The 14,377-nt window shown below is 35.4% G+C and overlaps 1 protein-coding gene across 2 annotated transcripts in view; it reads left to right on the top strand.

Moving 5' to 3' along the window:
• TENT2 (terminal nucleotidyltransferase 2) overlaps positions 1 to 14,377 on the top strand; it is a 73,144-nt gene that overhangs the window by 22,657 nt on the left and 36,110 nt on the right. The window contains exons 5-8 of one of the 2 annotated variants that reach the window (XM_040449891.1): positions 4,727 to 4,841; positions 4,932 to 5,023; positions 6,841 to 6,907; positions 8,625 to 8,694. In XM_040449891.1, the coding sequence (XP_040305825.1) occupies positions 4,727 to 4,841; positions 4,932 to 5,023; positions 6,841 to 6,907; positions 8,625 to 8,694 (344 nt within the window). Of the gene's footprint in view, positions 1 to 4,726; positions 4,842 to 4,931; positions 5,024 to 6,828; positions 6,908 to 8,624; positions 8,695 to 14,377 lie in introns of both variants that reach the window. The other variant, XM_040449883.1, reaches the window with a different exon arrangement.

The raw sequence follows: 14,377 nt of genomic DNA, 5'->3' as shown, positions 1-14,377 counted from the left end.
CTTTCTTTCTTTCTTTCTTTCTTTCTTTCTTTCTTTCTTTCTTTCTTATTTACTTTTGAGTGACAGAGAGAGAATATGAGCAGGGGAAGGGCAGAGAGAAGGACACAGACTCTGAAGCAGGCTCCAGGGTCTGAGCTGTCAGCACAGAGCCTGATGCGAGGCTGGAACTCACTGGCTGGGAGATCATGAACTGAGCCGAAGTTGGACACTTAACCGACTGAGCCACCCAGGTGCCCCACCCCCCACCCCCTTTTTTAATGTTTATTTACTTATTTTGAGAGAGAGAGACAGAGGGTGTCAACAGAGGAGGGACAGAGAGAGAGTCACCCAAAGCAGGCTCCAGGCCCCGATGCAGGGCTTGAATCCACAAACCATGAGATCATGACCTGAGCTGAAGTCAGACACTCACCCAACTGAGCCACCTGGCCTCCCATCTTTTCTTTTCTTTTGATTGTACTGACTGTATAGATTAATTTCAGGAGAATTAACGTCTTACTAGTAGTTACTTGATCCATGGGCATGGTATAGCTCTCCATTTGTTTAGGCTTTTAATTTCTTACATCAATATTTGGTAATTTAAATGTACAAGTTTTATATATCTTTTGGTAAGTATATTTGTAAATATTTCTTGTTTTTTGCTGTTATTGATGTTTTTTAAATGCAGATTTCCGATTGTTTTTTGTTAGTACTAATATATATACTAGTATAGTATTATACTAGTAACCTTAGAAACTTCAAACATGAGAAAAAATGCCTTGGCTTGATATATTATGTTAAAAATTCCATTAATCTTGTGGACATGTCTTTGTGGTGTGCTTTATTATCTGTAGGAGTGTTACTCTCTTCTGTTTTCTTATTAAAACTTTGTATGGGAATTGACCAGAATCCTCTTTAGGCATCATTTCTTCAAATGTTTTTTCTTGCCTCTCATTCGCACCTCCTCCCTTTCTGAGATTCCAGTTTTCTGTTAATTTGTATTTAACAAATACAAATACAACTGAGGGATCTTTTCCTGTACCATTTTTATGAGGGTTGGGCAGGCTAGCTTTCCTGGGTTTATGGCTTTAGGACTTGTCTTCTGTTGTTATGTAGTATTTAAGAAATATATTTTCTGAGACCTTTTCTCTCCTTTTTTTTTTTTTTAATTTTTTTTTTCAACATTTATTTATTTTTGGGACAGAGAGAGACAGAGCATGAACGGGGGAGGGGCAGAGAGAGAGGGAGACACAGAATCGGAAACAGGCTCCAGGCTCTGAGCCATCAGCCCAGAGCCCGACGCGGGGCTCGAACTCCCGGACCGCGAGATCGTGACCTGGCTGAAGTCAGACGCTTAACCGACTGCGCCACCCAGGCGCCCCTTTTCTCCTTTTATATAGAGTAGGATTTTTCACCCTCTGCAATATTGGCATTTTTGAGTTAGATGACCTTTGCTATGAGGGATCAACCTATTCAGGGTAAGATGTTTAGTGGCATTCTGGCCTCTATCTATTAGATACCAGTGATGAACCAATGGCACGTCTCTTCCCCCCAGTTATGGTAACTAAAAATGTTGCTAGGCATTGTCAAATGTCCCCGTGGAGTCAGAATCATTGTAATGCTACACTGTCTTTTCTTTGCCTCTAATGGCTCTTTACTGTTTATTTTAGATTTCTCCTCCTTTCAGTTTCTTGCTTTGTTTTAGAAAGGAGCTTTCACTTTTTTTTTTTTTTTGAGATTTCTGATATTTCTGATCCTCTTACATTTATCTGTGGAATCTTGCATATAGCCTGTGAAACTCTCCCCCAGTTTTGATTGCTGTTGCACTCTCAATTGGATTCCTTAATTTGAGGAAGGGAGCAGGAAGTAGTACCTATGGGCAGTTTGATTTCTGGATGGTCTGGCTTTGGGACTGTCCAAAAATTTTTTTTCCCTTTTTTTTTTCTTATTTCTGATACCATGTAGGTCTTGGTACTATTGGTATTTGGTCCCCTCTGCTCATATTTTGGGGTCCATGAGTAATACATAGTCATTGTATTGTATTTGTTCACCATGTTGTATTTTGATTTGGTTTGGTTTGATCTGTTTATTTAATTCTCCTAGTTGCTTTATCTTTTTGGAGGGAAGGTTATTAAAAAGTATTAAAATATTAATGTTAAGGATGTTAATATTATCAAAGTGATATTAAAAAATTATGTCTCTTTCATTGCCAGGTTGCCCAGACTGCCTGTCTTCTTAAAATGTGTAATCTAAACATGATAAAAGGAAATGTTTTGTTTATTCACTCTTTTCTCAGTCTACTTAAAGATTTCTTTTATTTTAATTAAAAAACTTATTTCTAGTTGAAGGATAGCTGATATTATATTAATTTTAGGTGTACAACATAGTGATTTGACAATTGTATATATTAGGAAATGCTCACCACAATAAGTATAATTACTGTCACCATACACAATTATTGTAATACTACTGACAATATTTCCTGTGCTGTACCTTTCATTTCTGTAACTTGTTTATTTTATAACTGAAAGTTTGTACCTCTTTTTTTTATTAAATGTTGTATCTTAATGTTTATTTTTGAGAGAGAGAGAGTGCGTGTGTGTGTGTGTGTGTGTGTGTGTGTGTGCGCGCGCGCGCGCAGGGGAACGGCAGAGAGGAGGGAGCCACACAATCCAAAGTAGGCTCCAGGTTCTGAGCTGTCAGCACAGAGCCTGATGCAGGGCTGAAACCCACAAACCGTGAGATTATGACCTGAGCCGAAGTTGGACGCTTAATCGATTGAGCCACCCAGGCACCCCTGAAACTTTGTACCTCTTAATCCCCTTCACTTATTTTGCCTATTCCCTCACCTTCTCCTTCTGACAACTACCATTTTGTTCTCTGTATATTTGAATCTATTTCCTTTTTTTGTTTTGTTCATTTTAAGAAAACATTTTAAATGATGGGTGGACTTGTGCCTGGACTCTGAGGAAGGCCTAGAGAAGGAGAGGCTGAAAATGCAAGAGAAAGATGAAAAACAGATGGAAATATTTGTGCTCTGGAGTGACCAGAAGGCTTGGATACCAAAGTATTGGTAGAGGGATGAACTTTGAATAGGGGAAGAGAACAGTTTGTCTGACAGAAGAGGGAAGGAGATGAGATTTTATTTTATTTAGATATGTTAGTTTGCAAAAGGTTGCAGTTAGGAAACTGAGGAATGTCACATCTGGTATTTTCAATTTGCGTAGTAAACTTTATGTAAAGTTATTTGCTAAAGAAAATGAAGTAAGTATAGGGGACTTGAGGAAAGTAGTAAAGATTTAAAATGGTGATGGTGTAAAATGAGAGCAAAATCTAACCAGAGGCATGGGTGTCTTAGTGATGGTAAGGACCAACCCTGGGCTAGACCTTAAAATATAAATTTGAAAGATGCCAATTTTGTGATTTAAATATTTTTTTCAGCTTCATGTTAGCAACTGAGATGTAAGAGCTTAGAAGGTGGTTGTTTGTTTAGACCTAAGATTAGCATTTTGCAGGACAGGAGTCAGAGCTACACAGGAGAATAATGTTAAGGCATGATAAAAGAGTGGTTCAAGGGATGCACTCTGGGGTATAGACTGGGTAGGGAAGGAAATCACACCATTCAGGTGTTGATGAGCTCGGAGAAAAGAAAGGATTCAGTGGAATCCAGGTCTATTAAATTTCAGAGCTAGAGAAATTCTGTTTTATTGTAAAGACCATGTTATGGCTGTGGGATTGTAAAGCTGGGAAAAAATGTTGGAGTAAGAAAGTTCAGAAATGGTGGGAGTAAGTTGTGATACGTAGCGCATTGTAGATGAGGAAATTACCTGTGATGATGGCAAGAGTTGGGTTGAAGGGGGAAGTGTGAATCAAATAGGTAGATAAACAAGAAGATCTAACTGTAGATGGCAACAAAAAGACAGGGTTCAGGCCAGTATTGTAAGAATGGGGAATAAGGGTGGTTTGCATGAAAAAAGACAACCAGGGGCTTCTAAAGTTTGTTAGTGTTTGTTATTGGTGGTATAAATATCAGGGGTTGGGCAAAACTTGTTTTTTATTTATTTATTTATTTATTTATTTATTTTTTAATTTTTTTTCCAACGTTTTTTATTTATTTTTGGGACAGAGAGAGACAGAGCATGAACGGGGGAGGGGCAGAGAGAGAGGAAGACACAGAATCGGAAACAGGCTCCAGGCTCCGAGCCATCAGCCCGGAGCCCGACGCGGGGCTCGAACTCACGGACCGTGAGATCGTGACCCGGCTGAAGTCGGACGCCCAACCGACTGTGCCACCCAGGCGCCCCCAAAAGTTGTTTTTTAAAGGGACAGACAGTAAATGTCTTATACTTTGCCACTCACATGTTTCTGTTGTGTATTTTTATTTATCTGTTTGTTTATATAACCCTTTAAAAATGTAAAAACTATTCTTTGCTCATGTGCCTTCCCAAAACAGGCCGCAACCAAAGATTATAGTTTGCTGTCCCGTGGATTATATTCTTTAAGAATTATCTGTGACCAGTTGTACTTTTTTGTGATTAACCAATGATACTTTACTTGGGAAAAGTTTGTAACTATTTTATTTACTAAGTAACTATCATTACTTGAGTGACAGTAGTTTTGGAAAGTGTATGGAGATCATATGTATTCATTTTAAAGATACCGTTGGTAGTGTTGTTTTACACTTCTTAGTATGGTAATTACGTTTACGTTTCTGAACAAAATTTTTACTTTTTGTTGTGGTGGATTCAAGTTGAGTCAGCAGATACTGGAGTTATTTGAAGCATGTCAGCAGCAAGTAAGTGATTTAAAGAAGAAAGAACTGTGTCGAACACAGCTGCAGAGAGAAATTCAGCTCTTATTTCCACGTATGTTTTCCTATTTTGCATGCCCTTTACATATATATGTTCCTATTTAAAATTTTAAATAATACTTTATAATCTGTTCTATTTCTCTAGAAAGCAGACTTTTTTTGGTTGGGTCCTCTTTAAATGGATTTGGTACTCGGAGCAGTGATGGTGATTTATGCCTAGTTGTTAAAGAGGAACCAGTAAGTAATGAAACATTTATTTCAAGTGTTAAATTTCATATAAAAATCATTGAAGAAAAAAACTTGTTTTAATTGGTTCTTTGGATTTGCTGTTCATAGTAATTCAGGAAAACCCAGGAAATGCTTCTTTCTCTTTTAAGGCATATGCACACGCACACATAAGCGTAATGGGGATTTTAGCATTAATTTATTTTTAAGTTGTTAAAGTGAGATGGCTTCACTGTGTTTTTAAAGAGCTCTACCTCTGTTTGCTTGGATTGGATATGTTGCCAAGATGCAACAGACATGAAGAGAATGTGTCAGTATTATCTTGATATAGTAAAACCTTGGATTGTGAGTAACTTGTTCTGCGAGTGTTCTGCAAGATGAACAAACATTTATTTAAAAAAATTTTTTTTTAATGTTTATTTATTTTTGAGATAGAGACACAGCATGAGTGAATGAGGGGAGAGAGAGAGAGGGAGACGCAGAATCCAAAGTGGGCTCCAGACTCTGAGCTGTCAGTACAGAGCCCGACGCGAGGCTCAAACTCACAAGCTGTGAGATCATGACCTGAGCCAAAGTTGGACACTTAACTGACCGAGCCACCCAGGTGCCCTGATGAACAAACATTTCTAATAAATTTTAACTTGATTAACTAGTGAGGTCTTGCAATACTTGTAGTATGTGACACCAAATGTCACGTGATCACAAACGAGCCAATGGTTCTTGAAATTCGCTTTGACATACAAGTGCTTTGGATTACAAGCATGTTTTTAGAATGAATTATGTTTGCAACCCAGAGTTTTACTGTACTTCCTTTCCATTTAAATTATCAATGATTCTTCTTTTAATCTTTTCTCCCCCCTTGAAAATGCTACGGGGTTTGGAGTTCTTATTTTGTGAATACAAAAAGGGATTTCACTGACATTTAAAATATTTTTTAAATATTTTGGCTTGTTTCTTTTTATTTTTGTTTAGCAACCAAATTTTGTTATTTAGTATTATGTTTGTTTGAGTTTCCTGTTAACTGATACTCTTGTGTGTCCTTAATACAACAGTAACCGGTGTTCACTAAGCTGACTTGAGGCAGTCTCTTTAATATGCTGAAGTCTTTTCTGAATTACCCAAGATTAATTTCAGTATAATTTTAATGTGCTTTATTATATTCTGCCTCTTTAAAAATACAAAAATACCTACTGAATGGTAATATATATTTTTATTTTATTATTTCACTAATAAAATTGGCTTATAATTACTGCAAATCAGAAAGAGATTTATTCCAGGAAAGAAACTCTGACACTTTTCTATGCTTTGCAATCATATAAAGGAAAAAAAAAAACCCTCAGAAATAATAAACATAGTGAAGAATACTAGAGTTTTAATTAAATCTCTCATGCAGTTAGACTCTTTTCAGCCATATCACACCAATCCTCCGTCTTGTTCATATGTTTGTGTTGTGTTGTCAGAACTTGTCCTTAAAGCAGCTCAAATGTAGATAGGGAAATAAAACATGTTACAGAAAATTAAAATTCTGTTTGTTTTTCTAGGAGAGGATTACTTTATGTGCATTTTTACTAAAGTAAGAAAATGACATAAGAATTTTGATTTTTTTTTTAATTTTGCTTTAAGTTTATAATTAGGAATTGATTTAGGAATGTTGATGTGAAAGCATAAAAGTTGACATTTTCTATAACATAATTTAGTGTATATTGAAAAGTAACTTGAAAGAAAAGTATGCTTTTTCTCTTTGTTGAGAAACATTAAGAAAATAAAACATTGAATTTAGAAGATAGTGAAAAAACACTTTATTTTTAACTTTTCAGTGTTTTTTTCAGGTCAATCAGAAGACTGAAGCACGGCATATACTCACCTTAGTCCATAAACACTTCTGTACCAGACTTTGTAAGTCTCATATGCCTCAAGTTCATATGTCATCTGACATAACTATTTAATATGTCTTAATATGTCTCTTACTTTGTTTTCTGATAAGAATTGTTTATTTTCTGGTCAGGATAGGCATAATGTGGATCCTTTTTTCCCAAATGAATTTTTTTTTAACTTGATTAAAAAGAGAACAATTCTTTATTGAGATAATCCCACTACATGCACTGGGGAATTCAAATGTATATAAGCTTCATTTCTTTTTCTCAAAAGATTATAGGCTGTTAGGGAAGCTACAGCATTAAATGAATAGCTGTAGTGTATAGTATCTGTGAAAAGCCAAGAGAGTGATACAGATAAAGTCTTATGGGTATTCATGTGAGGGAGTGAGAATTTCATTTGTTTCACAGTGACATGGAATTTATGAAATCACATTTTTAAAATATCACTGAACATGAAGCCCAAGTGAATTATTCCAACAGAAAGCAAATTATTGACTTAGGCCACTGTATTATAAGATTTTATTCTTTGAATAACCTATGTAAGCAGATTTAATCCACATGTGTTAAGCCATCATAATTTATTTTAAACTTCCACAGAATATTGTGGATTGTTGAAGTCACACTCGCCACGTGATGTTGGAAAGAGATGTGTTCATTTATTCAGCCAGATAGTACTTATGTGTCAGGCTTTGAACTGGCAAATTCAAAGTCAAGTGACCTGTTACTGCCCATGAGCAAGTTATATCTGTTGTTGGGTAGAAATCAAGTGACTTATTTTAGTGGACTTAAGTTTTCACATCTGTAAAATAAAGGAGTAATTCATACCTTAAGTAGATTTTTAATAGCTATTATTAACGTCAAATACTAAAAATGGAGGGAACCTTAGAGATCATTTAATTCAAAGGTATTTTTGGTTGTTATTTTTCATAGTTAAGGAGAATGGTGATGAGTGGATTCAGTAATTTGCCTGAGGAGTGTAGTTTGTTTTTTGGTGTCACAACCTGTACCTGGAACTTGAAACTTTTAACTCTTATTTTTCATTAAGCCTCATTGAATTCCTGCCTACAAATTCTGTTTGAAGCTTGACATATTTTATGATTTTGGTGGTAAAAGCATTATAACGGGAAAATTTTTTAAGTCTGGTATTATGTTTTTCTTTATAACATTAGGAAACTGCTCCTTTGGGAAGAGTTGGCAGTTTCTTTTTTACATATTTCTGTATTTTCCTAATTTTCTATAATGAACATGTATTATTTTCAAAAAATATTTTTGTGCTTAATGGAGTAAAAAATATGTATACATGTATTCTTCCTCTTAGGGATCATATTTATTTAAATGTATCACTATCCCATGTATCATGTTGCAGGCATTTCCACATTTGAGACTCTTTGTAAATATGATATTTATGGCTGCTATAAGATTCTGCCTTATGCTATAACAGAAATGAGCTATGCTCCTGCCAGCCTAGATATTTTTCCTGCTTATAATGCTCTGATGAATTTCTTTATAAGTATTATTAGATATTAGACCACATTTCTGAATTTTAATATAAAACCCTCTAAATGGTATTGGAATTTTCAGTCTTAGAAGAATTTGATAATGTCCTTTCTTTGCATCTTAAAAGACTGTGTTTTCATAAACTGTTTTAGCTTAGTAAGAAACCACTTTTTAAAAATATACATTGGAACACTATGAATTTGAGAAATATTTACAGATGTTCATATTTTGTCCTTCAGCTGGCTACATAGAGAGACCTCAGTTGATTCGAGCAAAAGTGCCAATTGTGAAGTTCAGGGATAAAGTCAGGTAAGTGATTATTGAATTTTCCTTTTTCAGTTATTTTAGATCATTTTTACATATTCTTTTGATGTAGATAGTTAAGTGTATGCTACAACATAATAGCTTATCTTCATCAGTTTTTAAAACTTCCTTGATTTGTCTTGGAGATGATTTTTTAGAATAGTCTGAGCAATTCTTTATGCTTAACTGTGCTTAGTTATTTTGCTTGGTATTTCGAGTGTTTAAAACTATCCATTTTAAAGAATATATATATTTGCATTTCACATTTTTAAATTATCTCTTGCCTTTTGGAAATGTAATATACTCTTTAGAACATATCTTAATTGATGAGATTTGATGTATGTTTATATCAAGGGAGTTGTTATAATTATATCTATCTGTACACTCTACCAGCCTGGGTTCTGAATTTCTTATGGGCATTGGGATTGGAATCTTTTATACAATATCTGAATATAAAATGTAAATAGGTGTTGACTGTTCTATTGGTTAAAAAAAATTTGTTGTTCCCTAAAAATAGATAAGATTGTGATAAATTAGGTTTTCTAGCCCAGTTTTATAAAATACTGAAATGGTTTACATAAATGTAAGTGTAAAGTGTAAATATATATACATAAGTGATCCTTATTATTCATGGATTCTTTATTTATGAATTTGCCTACATGATGATTTTTATTTTGTAACCCCCCAAATTAATATTTCTAGCACTTTCATAGTCATTTGTAGACATTTGCAAAGTGGAGAAAATTCTGAATCACTAACTGAGATTAAATAGTGTGACATTCTGCCTTCCTGTTTCTTCTCTTATGTATAAACAATTATTTTTTGCAGAGTCCATTTCCATGTTTTTTGTATTTTGTTGCTTTATATAGGTGACTTGGCTCTTTTAAATGGCCCCCAAGCATAGTGCTGAGTTACTATGTATTGTTTCTGTGTACAAAGCTGTGATGTGCCTCATGGAGAAAAAACTTGTATTTGATATGCTTTGTTCATGCATGAGTTACAGTGTGTTTGGCCATGAGTTCATTATCAGTGAATGGGGTGTCTTTAAATGGAAACACATAAAACAAAGTTATGCAGGGGCGCCTGGGTGGCTCAGTCGGTTAAGTGTCTGAGTTCAGCTCAGGCCATGATCTTGTGGTTTGTGAATTTGAGTCCTGCGTTGGGCTCTGTGCTGACAGCTCAGAGCCTGGAGCCTGCTTCGGATTCTGTGTGTGTGTGTCTCTCTCTGTCCCTCCCCAGCTCGTGCTCTCTCTCTCTGTCAAAAATAAATAAACATTAAAAAAAATATTAAAAAAACAAAACAAAGTTATGTATTAATCAGTTGATGAAAATGTTTTGACTGAAAGCTTGTGGGAACCTAATCCTTTGTTTCCACTGTTTTCATTGACTTTATAGAAAATAAATACTGCAAATGATTAGAATTGACTGAATATATATATTTTAAACAAATCCTTAGATATATGCCTGGTTCAAACCTTCTCCTCCATTCATTTAAATATCCGTCCAATCTATAAGTATTTGAATTTTTTTCAAATAACTAATGGTAGTTTTCTTTTAAAAAAATTTTTTTTGATGTATGTTTATTTTTGAAGGAGAGAGAGACAGAGTGTGAGTCAGGGAGGGGCAGAGAGAGAGGGAGACACAGAATCTGAAGGAGGCTCCAGGGTCAGCTGTCAACACTGAGCCCGACGACACATGGCTCAAACTCAGAAACCGCGAGATCGTGACTTCTGCTGAAGTCAGACACTTAACCGACTGAGCCACCCAGGCGCCCCAATGGTAGAGTTTTCTAAAACACTTTATGGGAGATAAACTAAACACAAATAAAATTATTAGCTTATTGTAATTATTTTTTAAAATACATGGTTGTGGGGCCCCTGGGTGGCTCAGTCCATTAAGCATCTAACTCTTGATTTTAGCTCAGGATGATCTCACGGTTCATGAGTTTGAGCCCTGCATTGGGCTCTGTGCTAACAGTGAGAAGCCTGCTTTGGATTCTTTCCCTCTCCCTCTCTGTCCCTCCCCAACTCGTACTCCTACCCCCTCTCTCAAAACAAATAAATAAAAAAAAAAAGTAAAACCCATGGTTGTATTTTTTTTTTTATGTTTAAATTTTAATTACAGTGTTTTTAACATGCAGTTATATTACTTTCAGGTATACAATATAGTGATTCAACAATTCTATACATTACTCAGTGCTCATCGTAATAATCCCCTTCACCTATTTAATCCCCTTCACCTTCTTTAATCCCCATCACCTATTTCAGTCATCCCCCTACCTATCTCCTCTCTGGTAACCATCTGTTTGTTCTCTATAGTTAAGAGTCTGTTTTTTGGTTTATCTCTCTTTTTTTTTCTCTTTGTTTATTTATATATTTTTTTAATTCCACATTAGTGAAATCATATGGTATTTGTCTTTCTCTGACTGACTTAATTCACTTAGCATTATACTCTAGCGCTATCCATGTTGTTGCAAATGGTAAGATTTCATTCATTTTTGTGGAAGAATAATATTCCACTTGTGTGCGTGTGTGCATATGTTTATATATATCACATCTTTCTCCATTGATGGACATTTATTTGTGTATCTTTGTCTTTGATGGATATTTGGGCTGCTTCCATAACTTGCCTATTGTAAATAATGCTGCAGTTATCATAGAGGTGCATATTTCCTTTCAAATTAGTGTTTTTGTGTGATTTGGGTAAATATGCAGTAGTGCAATGACTGGATTATATGTTAATCCTATTTTTATTTTTTGAAGAATGTTTATACTGTTTTCCACAGTGACTACACTAGTTTGCATTCCTACTAGCAGGACACAAGAGGTTTTTTTTTTCCTCCACATCCTTGCCAACACTTATTATTTCTTGTTTTTTATTTTAGCCGTTCTGACTGGTGTGGTTTTGATTTGCATTTCCCTGAAGATGAGTGATACTGAGCATCTTTGTCTACACATGTAGAAAAATGTTGCTATGCCAGATTTCTGAGAAAGTACTGCCTGTGCTCTCTTCTAGGATTTTTATGGTTTCAGGTCTCACGTTTAGGTCTTTAATCCATTTTGAGTTTATTTTTGTATATGGTGTAAGAAAGAGGTCCAGTTTCATTCTTTTGCATGTAGCTGTTCAGTTTTCCCACTACCATTTGTTGAAGAGACTGTCTTTATTTCATTGCATATTCTTGCCTCTTTTGTTGAAGTTCAGTTGACCATATAATCCTGGGTTTGTTTCTGGGAACTCTGTCCTATTCCATTGATGTATGTGTGTATTTTGTGCCGGTACCATACTGTATTGGTAACTAGAGCTTCGTAGTGTAACTTGCAATCTGGAATTATGATACCTCCAGCTTTGTTTTTCTTTTTTGAGAATGTTTGGGTATTTGAGGTCTTTTGTAGTTTTATACAGATTTTAGGATTATTTGTTCTAGTTCTGTGAAAAATGCTGTTGTGTTTGTTTTGTTTTGTTTTTTTAGTTTATTTTGAGAGAGAGAGAGAGAGGGCCAGAGAGAGAGAGAGAGAGAGAGAGAGAGGGAGAGAATCCCAAGCAGCCTCCATGCTTCCAATGCAGAGCTTGACTCAGTTCCACAAACCGTGAGATCATGACCTGAGCTGAAATCAAGAGTTGGACAGTCAGCCGACTGAGCCACCCAGGCACCCCACTGATTATACTTTGATAGGGATTTCATTAAATCTGTAGATAGATTGTTTTGGGTAGTGTGAACATTTTAAAAATATTTGTTCTTCTAGTCCATGAGCATGGAATGTCTTTACATTTGTCTGTGTTGTCTTCAATTTCTTTCATCATGTTTTATAGTTTTTAGAGTACAAGTTTTTGAACTCTTTGGTTAAGTTTATTCCTAAACATTTTTTCTTTTTGGTGCCGTTGTAAATGTGATTGCTTTTTAAATTTCTTCCTATTGCTTCATTATTAGTGAATAGAAATACAGTGGATTTCTGTATATTGATTTTGTATCCTGCAACCTTACTGAATTCATTTATCAGTTCCAGTAGTTTTTTGATGGAGTCTTTAGGGTTTTCTCTATATAGTATCATGTCATCTACATAAAAATAATGAAAGTTTTACTTTTTCCTTACCAATTTGGATGCCTCTTATTCCTTTTTCTTGTCTGACTGGTGTAGCTTTGGCTTCCTATACTATGTTGAATAAAAGTGGTGAGAGTGGGGGCGCCTGGGTGGCTCAGTTGGTTAAGCGTTCGACTTTGGCTCAGGTCATGATCTTGTGGCTCGTGAGTTCAAGCCTCGTGTTGGGCTCTGTGCTGACACGTCAGAGCCTGGAGTCTCCTTTGGATTCTGTGTCTCTCTCTCTCTCTGCCCCTCCCCTGCTTGTGCTCTGTCTCTCTCAGTCTCAAAAATAAATAATAAAACATTAAAAAAAAAAGGTGGTGAGAGTGGACATCCTTGTTTTGTTCCTGATCTTAGGGGGAAAGCTCTCAGTTTTTCACCTTTGAGTATGGTATTAGCTGTGGATATTTCATATACGACCTTAATTACGGTGAGGTATGTTCACTCCAAACCTACTTCGTTGAGGGATTTATCATGCATGTTGTACTTTGTCTAATGCTTTTTCTACACTATTATTTTATTTTATTTTATTTTATTTTATTTTATTTTATTTTAGAGAGTGAGAGAGCATAAGGTAGGGAGAGGAGCAGAGGGAGGGAGAGGGGGAGAGAGAGGGAGTGGGAAGGGGAGAGAATTTTAAACAGGCTACAGGTTTAGCACAGAGCGCAGTGTGGGGCTTGATCCCATGATCCTGGGATCATGAACTGAACTAAAATCAAGAGTCGGATGCTCAGCCGAGTGACTAGGCACCCCCTTTTCTGCATCTATTGAAATGATTATATGGCTTTTATTCTTAATGTTATGGATATGATATATCATGTCGATTGATATGCAAATATTGGACCCCACCCTTGCATCCCAGGAATAAATCTCGCTTGATTGTGGTGAATGATTTTTTTTTAATGTATTACTGGATTCAGCTTGCTAATATTTTGTTGAGGATTTTTACATCTATGTTCATCAGAGATACTGGCCTATAGTTCTCTTTTTTGTAGTGTCTTTATCTGGTTTTACTATGAGGGTACAATGCAAGTCTCAGAATGAATTTGGAAGCCTTCCCTCTCTTCTATTTTTTGGAATAGTTTGAGAAAAATAGTTATTAACTCTTCTTTGAGTGTTTGGTAGAATTTGCCTGTGAAGCCTTCTGGTACTGGACTTTACTTGTTGGGAGTTTTTTGATTACTGATTCAATTTCATTGCTTGTAATGGGTCTGTTCAAATTTTCTATTTCTTCTTGATTCAATTTTGGGAGGTTATATGTTTCTGGGAATTTATCCATTTCTTTTAGGTTTTCCAATTTGTTGGCATATAATTTTTCATAATATTCTCCTACAATCCTTTGTGATATTTCTATGTTGTTGGTTATTTCTCTTCTTTCATTTGGTGATTTTGTTTATTTGAATACTCTCTGTTTCTCCCTCTGTTTTTTCTTTCTTTGGATGACACTAGCTAACAGTTCATCACTTTTGTTGATCTTTTAAAAGAACCAGCTCCTGGTTTCACTGATCTGTTCTGTACTTTTTTCAGTTTTTATTTCGTTTATTACTGTTCTAGTCTATATTATTTCCTTTCTTCTTTTGGTTTTGGGTTTTGTTTGTTCTTCTTGTAAC

This window comes from Herpailurus yagouaroundi, unplaced genomic scaffold (assembly GCF_014898765.1).
Source record: "Herpailurus yagouaroundi ecotype Mexico unplaced genomic scaffold, PumYag 29, whole genome shotgun sequence".
Classification (NCBI taxonomy): domain Eukaryota; kingdom Metazoa; phylum Chordata; class Mammalia; order Carnivora; family Felidae; genus Herpailurus; species Herpailurus yagouaroundi.
Note: the sequence above shows the minus strand (reverse complement) of the source record. Positions and strands in the feature narration are given on the sequence as shown.